At 59.2% G+C, this 20,410-nt stretch overlaps 1 protein-coding gene across 1 annotated transcript in view; it reads left to right on the forward strand.

Annotated features, from left to right (window-relative positions):
* LOC132209558 (mucin-19-like) overlaps positions 1-16,810 on the forward strand; it is a 32,811-nt gene extending 16,001 nt beyond the window's left edge. The window contains 14 exon segments of the mRNA XM_059645691.1: positions 32-585; positions 714-2,258; positions 2,339-3,142; positions 3,272-3,453; positions 3,635-5,605; positions 5,849-7,598; positions 7,899-8,578; positions 8,870-9,014; positions 9,720-10,066; positions 10,238-10,615; positions 11,507-13,715; positions 13,965-14,531; positions 14,997-16,015; positions 16,497-16,810. Of these exon segments, the coding sequence (XP_059501674.1) occupies positions 32-585; positions 714-2,258; positions 2,339-3,142; positions 3,272-3,453; positions 3,635-5,605; positions 5,849-7,598; positions 7,899-8,578; positions 8,870-9,014; positions 9,720-10,066; positions 10,238-10,615; positions 11,507-13,715; positions 13,965-14,531; positions 14,997-16,015; positions 16,497-16,810 (12,465 nt within the window).
* The last annotated feature ends 3,600 nt before the right edge of the window (positions 16,811-20,410 follow it).

Genomic DNA, 20,410 nt, shown 5'->3' on the forward strand with positions numbered 1-20,410 from the left:
TGGCACCCTTTCGTCCTCCCACACGGCATACTCGCCGTCCTCCAGCACGGCACACTCGCCATCCTACAGCACGGCCCCCTCACCTTCATCTAGCACAGCACCCTCACTATCATCCAACACGGCACCCTCGCCATCCTCCAGCACGGCTCCCTCCCCATCCTACAACATGGCACCGTCACTGACGAACATGGCCCCCTCACCATCCTCCAACACGGCCCCCTCACCGTCGTCCAACACGGCACCCTCTCCATCCACCAACATGGCACCCTCGCCGTCCTCCCACACAGCGTATTCGCCATCCTCCAGCATGGCACACTCGCCGTCCTCCAACACGGCACCCTCACTGTCCGCCAACACGGCACCCTCACCGTCCTACAACATGGCACCCTCACTGTCCTCCAACATGGCACCCTCACCGTCCTCCAGCATGTCACCCTCACCGTCCTACAACACGGCACACTCACCGTACTCCAGAACGGCACCCTCACTGTCCTCCAGCACGTCACCCTCACCGTCCTCCAGCACGTCACCCTCACCGTCCTCCAACCTGGCACCCTCACTGTCCTCCAGCACAACACCCTCACCGTCCTCCAACATGGCCCCCACACCTTCATCCAACACGGCACACTCACCGTCCACAACACGGCCCCTTCACCGTCGGCCATCATGGCAGCCTCTCCGTCCTCCGACATGGCACCCTCACCGTCCTCCAGAACGCCACCCACACCGTCCTCAAACACGGCCTCCTCACCGTCGTCCAAAACAGCACACTCACCGTCCTCCAACATGGCCCCCTCACCGTCCTCCAACACAGCCCCCTCAGTGTCGTCCAACACAGCACCCTCTTCCTCCACATACACGGCACCCTCACCGTCCTCCAACACGGCACCCTCGACATCCTAGAACACGGCACCCTTATCGTCCTCCAACACGGCACGCTCACCGTCCGCCAACACAGCACCCTCACCATCCTCCAACACGGCACCCTCACCGTCCTCCAACACGGCACACTCACCATCCTACAACACGGCACCCTCACCGTCCTCCAACACGGCACACTCACCATCCTACAACACGGCACCCTCATCGTCCTCCAACATGGCACACTCACCGTCCTCCAGAATGGCACCCACACTGTTTTCCAACACGCCACCCTCACCGTCATGCAACACGGCACCTTCTCCATCCACCAACACGGCACCCTCACCGTCCTCCAACACGGCACCCTCGCCATCCTCCAACACGGCACACTCACCGTCCGCCAACACAGCACACTCACCGTCCGCCAAAACAGCACCCTCACCATCCTCCAACACGGCACCCTCACCATCCTCCAACACGGCACACTCACCATCCGACAACACGGCAACGTCACTGACCAACATGGCCCCCTCACCGTCTTCCAACACGGCCCCCTCACCGTCGTCCAACACGGTACCCACTCCATCCACCAACACGGCACCCTCGCCATCCTCCCACACGGCATATTTGCCATCCTCCAACACGGCACCCTCGCTGTCCTCCAACATGGCACCCTCACCTTCATCCAACACGGCACACTCGAAGTCCTCCAACACGGCTCCCTCACCGTCGGCCATCATGGCAGCCTCACCATCCTCCAACACGGCACAGTCACCGTCCTACAACACGGCACCCTCATCGTCCTCCAACATGGCACACTCACCGTCCTCCAGAATGGCACCCACACTGTCTTCCAACACGCCACCCTCACCGTCATGCAACACGGCACCCTCTCCATCCACCAACACGGCACCCTCACCGTCCTCCAACACGGCACCCTCGCCATCCTCCAACACGGCACACTCACCGTCCGCCAACACAGCACACTCACCGTCCGCCAACACAGCACCCTCACCATCCTCCAACACGGCACCCTCACCATCCTCCAACACGGCACACTCACCATCCGACAACACGGCACCGTCACTGACCAACATGGCCCCCTCACCGTCTTCCAACACGGCCCCCTCACCGTCGTCCAACACGGTACCCACTCCATCCACCAACACGGCACCCTCGCCATCCTCCCACACGGCATATTCGCCATCCTCCAACACTGCACCCTCGCTGTCCTCCAACATGGCACCCTCACCTTCATCCAACACGGCACACTCGAAGTCCTCCAACACGGCCCCCTCACCGTCGGCCATCATGGCAGCCTCTCCGTCCACCAACACGGCACCCTCACGGTCCTCCAACATGGCACCCTCACCGTCCTCCAGCACGGCACCCTTGACGTCCTCCAACACGGCACCCTTTTGTCCTCCCACATGGCATACTCGTCGTGCTCCAGCACGGCACACCCGCCATCCTACAGCACGGCCCCCTCACCTTCATCCAACACAGCACCCTCACCATCCTCCAACATGGCCCCCTCACCTTCATCCAACACGGCACCCTCACCATCCTCCAGCACGGCCCCCTCACCATCCTACAACATGGCACCGTCACTGACCAACATGGCCCCCTCACCATCCTCCAACACGGCCCCCTCACCGTCGTCCAACACGGCACCCTCTCCATCCACCAACATGGCACCCTCGCCGTCCTCACACACGGCATATTCGCCGTCCTCCAGCATGGCACACTCGCCATCCTCCAACACGGCACCCTCACCGTCCTACAACATGGCACCCTCACTGTCCTCCAACATGGCACCCTCACCGTCCTCCAGCACAGCACCCTCACTGTCCTCCAACACGGCCCCCTCACCTTCATCCAACACGGCACATTCACCGTCCTCCAGCACAGCACCCTCACCGTCCTCCAACACGGCACACTCACCGTCCTCAAACACGGCACACTCACCGTCCTCCAACACGGCACACTCGTCGGCCTCCAAGATGGCACACTCACCATCCTCCACCACGGCACCCTCACCGTCCGCCAACACGGCACACTCACCGTCCTCCAGAACGGCACCCACACTGTCCTCCAACACGCCACCCTCACCATCCTCCAGCATGTCACCCTCACCGTCCTCCAGCATGGCACACTCGCCGTCCTCCAGCACGGCACCTTCACCATCCTACAACCTGGCACCCTCACTGTCCTCCAGCACGGCACCTTCACCATCCTACAACCTGGCACCCTCACTCTCCTCCAGCACAGCACCCTCACCGTCCTCCAACATGGCCCCCACACCTCCATCCAACACGGCACACTCACCGTCCTTCAACATGGCCCCTTCACCGTCGGCCATCATGGCAGCCTCTCCGTCCTCCAACATGGCACCCTCACCGTCCTCCAGAACGCCACCCACACCGTCCTCAAACACGGCCTCCTCACCGTCGTCCAAAACAGCACACTCACTGTCCTCCAACATGGCCCCCTCACCGTCCTCTAACACAGCCCCCTCACTGTCGTCCAACACAGCGCCCTCTCCATCCACCAACACGGCACCCTCGACGTCCTCCAACACGGCACCCTTTCGTCCTCCCACACGGCATATTCGCCATCCTCCAGCACGGCACACTTGCCATCCTACAGCACGGCCCTCTCACCTTGATCTAACACAGCACCCTCACAATCCTCCAACATGGCCCCTCACCTTCATCCAACACGGCACCCTCGCCATCCTCCAGCACGGCCCTCTCACCTTGATCTAACACAGCACCCTCACCATCCTCCAACATGGCCCCCACACCTTCATCCAACACGGCACCCTCGCCATCCTCCAGCACGGCCCCCCCACCATCCTACAACATGGCACCGTCACTGACCAACGGGACCCCCTCACCATCCTCCAACACGGCCCCCTCACCGTCGTCCAACACGGCACCCTCTCCATCCACCAACATGGCACCCTCGCCGTCCTCCCACACGGCATATTCGCCATCCTCCAGCATGGCACACTCGCCGTCCTCCAACATGGCACCCTCACCGTCCTACAACACGGCACCCTCACTGTCCTCCAACACGGCACCCTCACCGTCCTCCAGCACAGCACCCTCACTGTCCTCCAACACGGCCCCCTCACCTTCATCAAACACGGCACACTCACCGTCCTCCAACACGGCACACTCACCGTCCTCCAACACGGCACACTCGTCGTCCTCCAAGATGGCACACTTGTCGGCCTCCAAGATGGCACACTCATCATCCTCCAGCACGGCACCCTCACCATCCGCCAACACGCCACCCTCACCGTCCTCCAGCACGTCACCCTCACCGTCCTCCAGCATGGCACACTCGCCGTCCTCCAGCACGGCACCCTCACCATCCTACAACCTGGCACCCTCACTGTCCTCCAGCACAGCACCCTCACTGTCCTCCAACACGGCACTCTCACCATCCTCCAGCACGGCACTCTCACCGTCCACCAACACGGCACCCTCACCGTCCTCCAACCTGGCCACCTCACCGTCGTCCAACACGGCACCCACTCCATCCACCAACACGGCACCCTCACCGTCCTCCAACACAGCACCCTCACTGTCCTCCAACACGGCACTCTCACCATCCTCCAGCACGGCACCCTCACCTTCTTCCAGCCCGGCACTCGCACCATCCTCGAGCACAGCACTCTCGCAGTCCTCCCATAAGGCATATTGGCCATACTCCAGCATGGCACACTCGCCGTCCTCCAACACGGCCCCCTCACCGTCCTCCAACACGGCCCCCTCACCGTCCTCCAACACGGCACACTCACCGTCCGCCAACACGGCACACTCACCGTCCTCCAACACGGCACCCTCACCGTCCTCCAACACGGCACACTCACCGTCCGCCAACACGGCACACTCACCATCCTCCAACACGGCACCCTCACCGTCCTCCAACACGGCACACTCACCGTCCTCCAACATGGCCCCCTCACCGTCCTCCAACACGGCACCCTCACCGTCCTCCAACACGGCACACTCACCGTCCGCCAACACGGCACACTCACCGTCCTCCAACACGGCACCCTCACCGTCCTCCAACACGGCACACTCACCGTCCGCCAACACGGCACCCTCACCGTCCTCCAACACGGCACACTCACCATCCTCCAACACGGCACCCTCACCGTCCTACAGCACAGTACCCTCACCGTCCGCCAACACGGCACACTCACCGTCTTCCAACAAGGCACCCTCACCGTCCTCCAGCACGGACCACTCACCGTCCTCCAACACGGCACACTCACCGTCCTCCAGCACGGCACCCTCACCGTCCTCCAACACGGCACCCTCACCGTCCTCCACCACGGCACACTCACCGTCCGCCAACACGGCACACTCACCGTCCTCCAACACAGCACCCTCACCGTCCTCCAACACGGCACACTCACCGTCCGCCAACACGGCACACTCACCGTCCTCCAACACGGCACACTCACCATCCTCCAACACGGCACCCTCACCGTCCTACAGCACAGTACCCTCACCGTCCGCCAACACGGCACACTCACCGTCTTCCAACAAGGCACCCTCACCGTCCTCCAGCACGGACCACTCACCGTCCTCCAACAAGGCACGCTCACCGTCCGCCAGCACAGCATGCTCACCGGCCTCCAACACAGCACCCTCACCGTCCTCCAGCATGGCACCCTCAGTGTCCTCCAACATGGCCCCCTCAACGTCCTTCAGCACGGCACCCTCACCGTCCTCCAACACGGCACACTCACCGTCCTCCAACATGGCCCCCTCACCGTCCTACAACACAGCACACTCACTGTCCTCCAACATGGCACACTCACCGTCCTTCAGCACGGCACCCTCACCGTCCTCCAACACGGCACACTCACCGTCCTGCAACATGGCCGCCTCACCATCCTACAACACAGCACACTCACCGTCCTCCAACATAGCACACTCAGCGTCCTCCAACATGGCCCACTCACCATCCTCCAGCACGGCACCCTCACAGTCCTCCAGCACGGCACCCTCACTGTCCTCCAACAGGGCACCCTCACCATCCTCCAACACAGCACCCTCACCGTCCTCCAGCACGGCACCCTCACCGTCCTCCAACACAGCACACTCGTCGTCCTCCAACATGACACACTCACCTTCATCCAACACGGCACCCTCGCCATCCTCCAGCACGGCCCCCCCACCATCCTACAACATGGCACCGTCACTGACCAACGGGGCCCCCTCACCATCCTCCAACACGGCCCCCTCACCGTCGTCCAACACGGCACCCTCTCCATCCACCAACATGGCACCCTCGCCGTCCTCCCACACGGCATATTCGCCATCCTCCAGCATGGCACACTCGCCGTCCTCCAACATGGCACCCTCACCGTCCTACAACACGGCACCCTCACTGTCCTCCAACACGGCACCCTCACCGTCCTCCAGCACAGCACCCTCACTGTCCTCCAACACGGCCCCCTCACCTTCATCAAACACGGCACACTCACCGTCCTCCAACACGGCACACTCACCGTCCTCCAACACGGCACACTCGTCGTCCTCCAAGATGGCACACTTGTCGGCCTCCAAGATGGCACACTCATCATCCTCCAGCACGGCACCCTCACCATCCGCCAACACGCCACCCTCACCGTCCTCCAGCACGTCACCCTCACCGTCCTCCAGCATGGCACACTCGCCGTCCTCCAGCACGGCACTCTCACCATCCTACAACCTGGCACCCTCACTGTCCTCCAGCACAGCACCCTCACTGTCCTCCAACACGGCACTCTCACCATCCTCCAGCACGGCACTCTCACCGTCCACCAACACGGCACCCTCACCGTCCTCCAACCTGGCCACCTCACCGTCGTCCAACACGGCACCCACTCCATCCACCAACACGGCACCCTCACCGTCCTCCAACACAGCACCCTCACTGTCCTCCAACACGGCACTCTCACCATCCTCCAGCACGGCACCCTCACCTTCTTCCAGCCCGGCACTCGCACCATCCTCGAGCACAGCACTCTCGCAGTCCTCCCACAAGGCATATTGGCCATACTCCAGCATGGCACACTCGCCGTCCTCCAGCACGGCACCCTCACTGTCCGCCAACATGGCACACTCACTGTCTTGCAACACGGCACCCTCACCCTCCACCAACACGGCACCCTCTCTGTCCTCCAACACGGCACACTCACCGTCTTCCAGCACGGCCCCCTCACTGTCCTCCAGCACGGCCCCCTCACCGTCCTCCAGCACGGCCTCCTCACCGTCCTCCAACGCGGCACCCTCACCCTCCACCAACACGGCACCCTCACTGTCCTCCAACACAGCACACTCACCGTCTTCCAGCACGGCACCCTCATCGTCCTCCAACACGGCCCCCTCACCGTCGTCCAACACAGCACCCTCACCGTCCTCCATCACGGCACACTCACCGTCCTCCAGCACGGCCCCCTCACCGTCCTCCAGCACGGCCCTGTCACCGTCCTCCAGCACGGCCCCCTCACCGTCCTCCAGCATGGCACCCTCACCCTCCACCAACACAGCGCCCTCATTGTCCGCCAACACAGCACACTCACCATCATCCAGCATGGCACCCTCACTGTCCTCCAACACGGCCCCCTCACCGTCCTCCAATGCAGCACCCTCACACTCCACCAACACGGCACCCTCACTGTCCTCCAACACGGCACACTCACCGTCTTCCAGCACGGCACCCTCACCGTCCTTCAACACGGCACACTCACCGTCCTCCCACACGGCACTCTCACCATCCTCCAACACGCCACCCACACCGTCCTCAAACATGGCCTCCTCACCGTTGTCCAAAACAGCACACTCACCGTCCTCCAACATGGCACCCTCACCGTCCTCCAACACGGCCCCCTCAACGTCCTCCAACATGGCACCCTCTGAATCCACCAACATGGCACCCTTGCCGTCCTCCAACACAGCACCCTCGACGTCCTCCAACACGGCACCCTTGCCGTCCTCCCACACGGCATACTCGCCATTCTCCAGCAGGGCACACTCGCCGTCCTCCAGCACGGCACCCTCATTGTCCTCCAACACGACCCGCTCCCTTTCCTCCAACATGGCACCCTCAGCATCCTCCAACACGGCACCCTCTCCGTCCGCCAACAAGGCACACTCGCGGTGCTCCCGCATGGCACCCTCACCATCCTCCAGCACGGCACCCTCACCGTCCTCCCACAAGGCATATTTGCCGTCCTCCAGCATGGCACACTCGCCGTCCTCCAACACGTTACCCTCACCGTCCTCCAACACGGCACCCTCACCGTCCTCCAGCATGGCACCCTCAGTGTCCTCCAACATGGCCCCCTCACCGTCCTTCAGCACGGCCCCCTCACCATCCTACAACACCGCACCCTCACCGTCCTCCAACATGGCACACTCACCGTCCTTCAGCACGGCCGCCTCACCGTCCTACAACACAGCACACTCACTGTCCTCCAACATAGCACACTCAGCGTCCTCCAACATGGCCCACTCACCATGCTCCAGCACGGCACCCTCACCGTCCTCCAGCACGGCACCCTCACCGTCCTCCAGCACGGCCCCCTCACCGTCCTCCAACACGGCACACTCACCGTCCGCCAACACGGCACACTCACCGTCCTCCAACACGGCACCCTCACCGTCCTCCAACACGGCACACTCACCGTCCTCCAACACGGCACCCTCACCGTCCTCCAACACGGCACACTCACCGTCCGCCAACACGGCACACTCACCGTCCGCCAACACGGCACACTCACCATCCTCCAACACGGCACACTCACCATCCTCCAACACGGCACCCACACCGTCCTACAGCACAGTACCCTCACCGTCCGCCAACAGGGCACACTCACCGTCCTCCAACACGGCACACTCGTCGTCCTCCAACATGACACACTCACCATCCTCCAGCACGGCACCCTCACCGTCCTACAGCACAGTACCCTCACCGTCCGCCAACACGGCACACTCACCGTCTTCCAACACGGCACCCTCACCGTCCTCCAACACGGCACACTTGTCGTCCTCCAACACGTTACCCTCACCGTCCTCCAACACGGCACCCTCACCGTCCTCCAGCATGGCACCCTCAGTGTCCTCCAACATGGCCCCCTCACCGTCCTTCAGCACGGCACACTCACCATCCTCCAACACGGCACACTCACCATCCTCCAACACGGCCCCCTCACCATCCTACAACACCGCACCCTCACCGTCCTCCAACATGGCACACTCACCGTCCTTCAGCACGGCCGCCTCACCGTCCTACAACACAGCACACTCACTGTCCTCCAACATAGCACACTCAGCGTCCTCCAACATGGCCCACTCACCATGCTCCAGCACGGCACCCTCACCGTCCTCCAGCACGGCACCCTCACCGTCCTCCAACACGGCACCCTCACCGTCCTCCAACACGGCACACTCACCGTCCGCCAACACGGCACACTCACCGTCCTCCAACACGGCACCCTCACCGTCCTCCAACACGGCACACTCACCGTCCGTCAACACGGCACACTCACCGTCCGCCAACACGGCACACTCACCATCCTCCAACACGGCACACTCACCATCCTCCAACACGGCACCCACACCGTCCTACAGCACAGTACCCTCACCGTCCGCCAACAGGGCACACTCACCGTCCTCCAACACGGCACACTCGTCGTCCTCCAACATGACACACTCACCATCCTCCAGCACGGCACCCTCACCGTCCTCCAGCACGGCACCCTCACCGTCCTCCAACACAGCACACTCGACGTCCTCTAACATGACACACTCACCATCCACAAACACGGCACCCTCACCGTCCTACAGCACAGTACCCTCACCGTCCGCCAACACGGCACACTCACCGTCTTCCAATATGGCACCCTCACCGTCCTCCAACACGGTACACTCGTCGTCCTCCAACATGGCACACTCACCATCCTCCAGCACGGCACCCTCACAGTCCTCCAACATGGCATACTCACTGTCCTCCAACACGGCACCCTCACCGTCCTCCAACACAGCACCGTCACCGTCCTCCAGCATGGCACCCTCAGTGTCCTCCAACATAGCCCCCTCAACGTCCTTCAGCACAGCACCCTCACTGTCCTCCAACACGGCACACTCACCGTCCTCCAACACGGCCCCCTCACCATCCTACAACACAGCACCCTCACCGTCCTCCAACATGGCACACTCACCGTCCTTCAGCACGGCACCCTCACTGTCCTCCAACACGGCACACTCACCGTCCTGCAACACGGCCGCCTCACTGTCCTACAACACAGCACACTCACCGTCCTCCAACATAGCACACTCAGCGTCCTCCAACATGGCCCACTCACCATCCTCCAGCACGGCACCCTCACCGTCCTCCAGCACGGCACCCTCACCGTCCTCCAGCACGGCCCCCTCACCGTCCTCCAACACGGCACACTCGTCGTCCGCCAACACGGCACACTCACCGTCCTCCAACACGGCCCCCTCACCGTCCTCCAACACGGCACACTCACCGTCCGCCAACACGGCACACTCACCATCCTCCAACACGGCACCCTCACCGTCCTCCAACACGGCACACTCACCGTCCTCCAACATGGCCCCCTCACCGTCCTCCAACACGGCACCCTCACCGTCCTCCAACACGGCACACTCACCGTCCGCCAACACGGCACACTCACCGTCCTCCAACACGGCACCCTCACCGTCCTCCAACACGGCACACTCACCGTCCGCCAACACGGCACACTCACCGTCCTCCAACACGGCACACTCACCATCCTCCAACACGGCACCCTCACCGTCCTACAGCACAGTACCCTCACCGTCCGCCAACACGGCACACTCACCGTCTTCCAACAAGGCACCCTCACCGTCCTCCAGCACGGACCACTCACCGTCCTCCAACACGGCACACTCACCGTCCTCCAGCACGGCACCCTCACCGTCCTCCAACACGGCACCCTCACCGTCCTCCACCACGGCACACTCACCGTCCGCCAACACGGCACACTCACCGTCCTCCAACACAGCACCCTCACCGTTCTCCAACACGGCACACTCACCGTCCGCCAACACGGCACACTCACCGTCCTCCAACACGGCACACTCACCATCCTCCAACACGGCACCCTCACCGTCCTACAGCACAGTACCCTCACCGTCCGCCAACACGGCACACTCACCGTCTTCCAACAAGGCACCCTCACCGTCCTCCAGCACGGACCACTCACCGTCCTCCAACAAGGCACGCTCACCGTCCGCCAGCACAGCATGCTCACCGGCCTCCAACACAGCACCCTCACCGTCCTCCAGCATGGCACCCTCAGTGTCCTCCAACATGGCCCCCTCAACGTCCTTCAGCACGGCACCCTCACCGTCCTCCAACACGGCACACTCACCGTCCTCCAACATGGCCCCCTCACCGTCCTACAATACAGCACACTCACTGTCCTCCAACATGGCACACTCACCGTCCTTCAGCACGGCACCCTCACCGTCCTCCAACACGGCACACTCACCGTCCTGCAACATGGCCGCCTCACCATCCTACAACACAGCACACTCACCGTCCTCCAACATAGCACACTCAGCGTCCTCCAACATGGCCCACTCACCATCCTCCAGCACGGCACCCTCACAGTCCTCCAGCACGGCACCCTCACTGTCCTCCAACAGGGCACCCTCACCATCCTCCAACACAGCACCCTCACCGTCCTCCAGCACGGCACCCTCACCGTCCTCCAACACAGCACACTCGTCGTCCTCCAACATGACACACTCACCTTCATCCAACACGGCACCCTCGCCATCCTCCAGCACGGCCCCCCCACCATCCTACAACATGGCACCGTCACTGACCAACGGGGCCCCCTCACCATCCTCCAACACGGCCCCCTCACCGTCGTCCAACACGGCACCCTCTCCATCCACCAACATGGCACCCTCGCCGTCCTCCCACACGGCATATTCGCCATCCTCCAGCATGGCACACTCGCCGTCCTCCAACATGGCACCCTCACCGTCCTACAACACGGCACCCTCACTGTCCTCCAACACGGCACCCTCACCGTCCTCCAGCACAGCACCCTCACTGTCCTCCAACACGGCCCCCTCACCTTCATCAAACACGGCACACTCACCGTCCTCCAACACGGCACACTCACCGTCCTCCAACACGGCACACTCGTCGTCCTCCAAGATGGCACACTTGTCGGCCTCCAAGATGGCACACTCATCATCCTCCAGCACGGCACCCTCACCATCCGCCAACACGCCACCCTCACCGTCCTCCAGCACGTCACCCTCACCGTCCTCCAACACGGCACACTCACCGTCCGCCAACACGGCACACTCACCGTCCTCCAACACGGCACCCTCACCGTCCTCCAACACGGCACACTCACCGTCCGCCAACACGGCACACTCACCGTCCTCCAACACGGCACACTCACCATCCTCCAGCACGGCCCCCTCACCGTCCTCCAGCATGGCACCCTCACCCTCCACCAACACAGCGCCCTCACTGTCCGCCAACACAGCACACTCACCATCATCCAGCATGGCACCCTCACTGTCCTCCAACACGGCCCCCTCACCGTCCTCCAATGCAGCACCCTCACACTCCACCAACACGGCACCCTCACTGTCCTCCAACACGGCACACTCACCGTCTTCCAGCACGGCACCCTCACCGTCCTTCAACACGGCACACTCACCGTCCTCCCACACGGCACTCTCACCATCCTCCAACACGCCACCCACACCGTCCTCAAACATGGCCTCCTCACCGTTGTCCAAAACAGCACACTCACCGTCCTCCAACATGGCACCCTCACCGTCCTCCAACACGGCCCCCTCAACGTCCTCCAACATGGCACCCTCTGAATCCACCAACATGGCACCCTTGCCGTCCTCCAACACAGCACCCTCGACGTCCTCCAACACGGCACCCTTGCCGTCCTCCCACACGGCATACTCGCCATTCTCCAGCAGGGCACACTCGCCGTCCTCCAGCACGGCACCCTCATTGTCCTCCAACACGACCCGCTCCCTTTCCTCCAACATGGCACCCTCAGCATCCTCCAACACGGCACCCTCTCCGTCCGCCAACAAGGCACACTCGCGGTCCTCCCGCATGGCACACTCACCATCCTCCAGCACGGCACCCTCACCGTCCTCCCACAAGGCATATTTGCCGTCCTCCAGCATGGCACACTCGCCGTCCTCCAACACGTTACCCTCACCGTCCTCCAACACGGCACCCTCACCGTCCTCCAGCATGGCACCCTCAGTGTCCTCCAACATGGCCCCCTCACCGTCCTTCAGCACGGCACCCTCACCGTCCTCCAACACAGCACCCTCACCGTCCTCCAGCATGGCACCCTCAGTGTCCTCCAACATGGCCCCCTCACCGTCCTTCAGCACGGCACACTCACCATCCTCCAACACGGCACACTCACCATCCTCCAACACGGCGCCCTCACCATCCTACAACACCGCACCCTCACCGTCCTCCAACATGGCACACTCACCGTCCTTCAGCACGGCCGCCTCACCGTCCTACAACACAGCACACTCACTGTCCTCCAACATAGCACACTCAGCGTCCTCCAACATGGCCCACTCACCATGCTCCAGCACGGCACCCTCACCGTCCTCCAGCACGGCACCCTCACCGTCCTCCAACACGGCACCCTCACCGTCCTCCAACACGGCACACTCACCGTCCGCCAACACGGCACACTCACCGTCCTCCAACACGGCACCCTCACCGTCCTCCAACACGGCACACTCACCGTCCTCCAACACGGCACCCTCACCGTCCTCCAACACGGCACACTCACCGTCCGCCAACACGGCACACTCACCGTCCGCCAACACGGCACACTCACCATCCTCCAACACGGCACACTCACCATCCTCTAACACGGCACCCACACCGTCCTACAGCACAGTACCCTCACCGTCCGCCAACAGGGCACACTCACCGTCCTCCAACACGGCACACTCGTCGTCCTCCAACATGACACACTCACCATCCTCCAGCACGGCACCCTCACCGTCCTACAGCACAGTACCCTCACCGTCCGCCAACACGGCACACTCACCGTCTTCCAACACGGCACCCTCACCGTCCTCCAACACGGCACACTTGTCGTCCTCCAACACGTTACCCTCACCGTCCTCCAACACGGCACCCTCACCGTCCTCCAGCATGGCACCCTCAGTGTCCTCCAACATGGCCCCCTCACCGTCCTTCAGCACGGCACCCTCACTGTCCTCCAACACAGCACCCTCACCGTCCTCCAGCATGGCACCCTCAGGGTCCTCCAACATGGCCCCCTCACCGTCCTTCAGCACGGCACACTCACCATCCTCCAACACGGCACACTCACCATCCTCCAACACGGCCCCCTCACCATCCTACAACACCGCACCCTCACCGTCCTCCAACATGGCACACTCACCGTCCTTCAGCACGGCCGCCTCACCGTCCTACAACACAGCACACTCACTGTCCTCCAACATAGCACACTCAGCGTCCTCCAACATGGCCCACTCACCATGCTCCAGCACGGCACCCTCACCGTCCTCCAGCACGGCACCCTCACCGTCCTCCAACACGGCACCCTCACCGTCCTCCAACACGGCACACTCACCGTCCGCCAACACGGCACACTCACCGTCCTCCAACACGGCACCCTCACCGTCCTCCAACACGGCACACTCACCGTCCGTCAACACGGCACACTCACCGTCCGCCAACACGGCACACTCACCATCCTCCAACACGGCACACTCACCATCCTCCAACACGGCACCCACACCGTCCTACAGCACAGTACCCTCACCGTCCGCCAACAGGGCACACTCACCGTCCTCCAACACGGCACACTCGTCGTCCTCCAACATGACACACTCACCATCCTCCAGCACGGCACCCTCACCGTCCTCCAACACAGCACACTCGACGTCCTCTAACATGACACACTCACCATCCACAAACACGGCACCCTCACCGTCCTACAGCACAGTACCCTCACCGTCCTCCAACACGGTACACTCGTCGTCCTCCAACATGGCACACTCACCATCCTCCAGATCGGCACCCTCACAGTCCTCCAACATGGCATACTCACTGTCCTCCAACACGGCACCCTCACCGTCCTCCAACACAGCACCGTCACCGTCCTCCAGCATGGCACCCTCAGTGTCCTCCAACATAGCCCCCTCAACGTCCTTCAGCACAGCACCCTCACTGTCCTCCAACACGGCACACTCACCGTCCTCCAACACGGCCCCCTCACCATCCTACAACACAGCACCCTCACCGTCCTCCAACATGGCACACTCACCGTCCTTCAGCACGGCACCCTCACTGTCCTCCAACACGGCACACTCACCGTCCTGCAACACGGCCGCCTCACTGTCCTACAACACAGCACACTCACCGTCCTCCAACATAGCACACTCAGCGTCCTCCAACATGGCCCACTCACCATCCTCCAGCACGGCACCCTCACCGTCCTCCAGCACGGCACCCTCACCGTCCTCCAGCACGGCACCCTCACCGTCCTCCAACACGGCACACTCGTCGTCCTCCAACATGACACACTCACCGTCGTCCAACACGGCACCCTCACCGTCCTCCAGCACAGCACCCAGACCGTCCTCCAGCACGGCACACTCACCGTCCTCCAGCACGGCACACTCACCGTCCTCCAACACAGCACCCTCACCATCCTCCAACACGACACACTCACCGTCCTCCAACACGGCACCCTCACCATCCTCCAATATGGCACCCTCACTGTCCTTCAGCACGGCACACTCACCATCCTCCAACTCGACACCCTCACTGCCCACCAACACAGCACACTCACCGTCCTCCAACACAGCCCCCTCACTGTCCTACAACACAGCACACTCAGCGCCCTCCAACATAGCACCCTCAGCATCCTCCAACATGGCCCACTCACCATCCTCCAGCACGGCACCCTCACCGTCCTACAGCACGGCACCCTCACCGTCCTACAGCACGGCACACTCACCGTCCTCCAACACAGCACCCTCACCATCCTCCAACACGGCACACTCACCGTCCTCCAACACGGCACCCTCACCATCCTCCAATATGGCACCCACACTGTCCTTCAGCACGGCACACTCACCATCCTCCAACTCGACACCCTCACTGCTCACCAACACGGCACACTCACCGTCCTCCAACACAGCCCCCTCACTGTCCTACAACACAGCACACTCAGCGCCCTCCAACATAGCACCCTCAGCATCCTCCAACATGGCCCACTCACCATCCTCCAGCACGGCACCCTCACCGTCCTACAGCACGGCACCCTCACCGTCCTACAGCACGGCACTCACCGTCTTCCAACACGGCACCCTCACCGTCCTCCAACACGGCACACTCACCGTCCTCCAGCACAGCATGCTCACCGTCCTCCAGCATGGCACCCTCACCGTCCTACAGCATGGCACCCTCACCGTCCGCCAACACAGCACACTCACCGTCTTCCAACCCGGCACCCTCACCGTCCTCCAACACGGTACACTCGTCGTCCTCCAACATGGCACACTCACCATCCTCCAGCACGGCACCGTCACAGTCCTCCAACACGGCATACTCACTGTCCTCCAACACAGCACCCTCACCGTCCTCCAACACAGCACCCTCACCGTCCTCCAGCACGGCACCCTCACCGTCCTCCAACACGGCACCCTCACCGTCCTCCAACACACCGTCCTCAAACACGGCACCCTCAACATCCTACAACAAAGCACCCTCATCGTCGTCCAACACGGGACCCTCACCATCGTCCAACACAGCACCCTCAGCATCCTCCAACACTTCACCCTCACCCACCCAGCGACATGGCACCTTGACCGTCCTATAATGCAGAAGTGTATGCCAAGGGAAAGCAGGCAGGAATTCTCACTGGAACTTGGTTGCCTGCAGTAATTTCTTGCAGCGTTGCTACTGGTGATGAACTGCAATGGCTAGTGTAATGGAGTGGTGATGGATTAGAATGCCTACAATGTTAAAGTTGGCCATTTGGCCCATCAAGTTCACGTGACCTTCCGAAGAGCATTCCCACACCCCACTGCCACAAGACCAACCCTCTCCCCTATCCCTGCATTTCCCACCCTAGACACTGAGCGCAATTTAGCATAGCCAAAACACCTAACCTGCACGTCTTTGGGCTGTGGGAGGAAACCGGAGCACCAGGAGGAGATTAATGCAGACGCAGGGAGAATGTGCAAACTGCACACAGTCGCCTGCAGCTGGAATCAATCCCGGGTCCTTGGTACCATGAGGCAACAGTGCTAACCACTGTGCTACCATGCACCGAATCTGTGTTCGTAACTTGCAGACAGTAAGGATATTGCATCTAGCCCTCTATGTAGGCTGCAAAATGTCCCTGGAGACAGCTGAAAGCAGCAGGCTGCTAACATTAGTGGTCTGTCTGAATGTTTGAATGAATTTGTCCAGTGTGTCCAACAAAGTTGCCCGCTCCCCTGTGTCTGCCTGTGTTTTGGATGAAGTTATTAATGGCTGACACCAGAGTCCTCTCCATTCTGGGTTGGGGAGATCCCTTGTCTCTTCCAGTCCTCTGGGTCCTAGTGCCCTGGAGCATTTCTTTCTCCACCAGCTTCAGAGATATGACAGTGATGCACTCAGCAATAAGTGTTCCTGACTGGCATCTGGTGGATGTACTCACTGAGCTATCAGAATGTGAGCTGCTAGAGGTAGGAGGAGACAGTCTTACAGTGCATTGTCCAAGGGATCTGTGGCATCTTTCTGCAAGGTGGAGGAAGTGCTGATGTCCTGAGGGTCTTGTCTCTTTACAGTGGAGATCATGTGGATGTTGCATGTACCTGCAGGAGACGAGAGAGAGGTCACGAATTGTGAAAAAGTGGTTAGAAATTTGGGCATGTTAAGAATACAATTACAATGCTGCTATAAGAGTGGTGAAGCATCTTGTTTGTAGCTGGGATATGGAGGCCTCGACAACACCACATAGTCCTGGCCCTCTCCCACGAGCACAGGGAATCTCTCCCAGAAAGAGCGAAGAGAGAGATCTCAGGTGCCCCACCTTGGCTGTCCCTCCACCTTATTGTAGGTTGCTTTCTCCTAGAATGAGGCAAGCAGAAGGACTGAGTGAGCTGAAAGTGGTTGACACAGCTGTTAAGGTGTGCAGGTGGGTCAAAGCTGGTGAAGTGCCCTGAGTGAGTGCATAGGCTTCACAAAGGGCAGGAAGGGGTAATTAGGTGGCCGTGAGCTGATGGAAATGAGTGAGGGACGATGGTGCGTGCAATGAGACTGGCAAAGCATGAGCATTGGTGAGAGGCGGGTGCAAGAGCAGAGACAGAGTGAGCATGATGTAGTAACAAGAAAGCATTGAAACAGAGTAAATAGCAGATAGAATAGAAGCATGAGTAGGCGTTTGATTATCTGACTCAATAGCATGTTCCTGCTTTTCCTCCATATCCTTTGATCCCTTTAGCCCCAAGTGCAATATCCAACTCCTTCTTAAAATCGTATAATGTTTTGACTTGAATTGTGTCCCACAGTGGAAAATTCCATGAGCTTACAACTCTCCAGACAACATGAAGGCACTTGACCTCATTGAAGTGCAACATGTCATTAACCATTTTCCAACATTGCTGGTTGTTCTTCTGGACTGACCTGGATGGCAATTTTAGAGCAGGCTGGCATGTCCCAAGGAAAGAAAACTGCTTTCCTCTCTACCATACAGTCTACCAGCATCTCCAGGGCCCCGTCAGCAAGCTGAGGAACAAATTTGCCTCTATCAGCCACTCCAGGGAAACCCTCTGACTTTGCAACTGTGAGCGAACAGTTCTTGCTACTTGATCTGGTGCACAACTAGTGTTTAGATATGGCAGCGATGACAGGGATTCTGGAAGGTTCCTGCAGTGTCGAGCAGTTCCAAACAATACTCCCCGAAATTGACACTTGGCCAATTTGTAAGAAAAATTCAGCCCATAGATTCGGACCAAAATATTGTCATTCAGAGAGTTCAGCGAGCTAGGAAAAGGTGGAGAGGTGATATTATTAATTGCTGATGGTATTCGAACAACATGGAGAGAGAACTTAAGTTTGGGAAACTGGGAAGTAGAAACAATTTGGGTCAAGATGAGAAATGATAAAGGTAAGAAGTCACGCATATTAATGGGTGTGTAGACCCTGAATTGTAAGTGCACAGTAGGGTTGGGAATTAGTAAAGGACCACTAGTAGGAACTTTTCAGAAACATACAGTGATAATTGGGGGGATTTTTAACTACAAATAGTTTGTAAAAATAAGATGGGCAAAATTAGCTTGGAAGAGGTATGTTTCCAGGGTAGCATCTCAGAATAGCATGTTCTGGAGCCACCCAGAGACTAGGACACACTGGACATTGTACTGTGAAATGAGATGGGATTTACTAAAACTGCATTGGCTCCCCTAAGGTGCGGTGATCAATGTATGATTGAATTTTAAATTTGGTTTTAGAGAATGATGCATGGGTACAAGTCATGTATTGTTTGGGCATGTACGAGGACATGTAAACAGAATGAGCTGAAGTGAACTGGTAAATTAGGCTGAGTGATAGGCTAATTGAGATATAATGGCAGACCTTCAAGGAGATATTCTAGAATACACAAAAAATGTATAATTGCACAAAGATGAGTGGCAGGTCAGTTGATTGGTTAAAATATCAAAATCAAAAATCGATTAAAATATTGTTAAATAGGGAACAATTAAAGTGAGAGAAAAAGATAACTAGAAATACAAAAACAGATTATAGGAATCTCTATAGATATTTAAACTGAAAAAAAATACAAAGTAAGCATTAGTCCTATAGAAATCAAGTCTGGTGAATTAACAATGAAAAAAAAATGGCACATGAATTGAACAAGTATTTACATCAGTTTACACTGTTGAGGATTAAAGTTACTTCATAGAAATAGCTGAAAATCAGGAAGCAGAAGGAAGGGTGGAACTCAGAAAAATTACAATCGCCAAGAAAGTGGTACTGAGTAAATTGTTGGAGTTGTGGGCTGACAAGCTCCTGGGTCCTGGTGGTCTTCAGCATTTGGTTTTGGAAGAAGTGAATAGTGAAATAGTTGATGTGCGGTTCTAATTTGCCAACATTGCATTGATTCTGGGAAGGTTCCATTCGATTGGAAGATAGCGAATGTAGCTTCATTATTTAAAAAGGAGTTGGTTGGGGGAGATAGAAAGCAGGAACGTACAGGCCGTTTAGCTTCATATTAGCATTTTCCCTATGACAAGAAACTATCTGTAAAGACAATATAGCAGGACACACAAAAAAAACATGATAATCAGGTAGTGTGCATTACTTTGTGGAAGGGAAATCACATCTAATCAATTCAATACTTTGAAGAACTCCGATAAAGGGGAACTCTTGGGTGCATTCTGCTTAGATTTCCAGAAGGCATTTGATAAAGTGTCACATCAAAGTGTACTGT

Source organism: Stegostoma tigrinum, chromosome 4 (assembly GCF_030684315.1).
Source record: "Stegostoma tigrinum isolate sSteTig4 chromosome 4, sSteTig4.hap1, whole genome shotgun sequence".
NCBI lineage: Eukaryota > Metazoa > Chordata > Chondrichthyes > Orectolobiformes > Stegostomatidae > Stegostoma > Stegostoma tigrinum.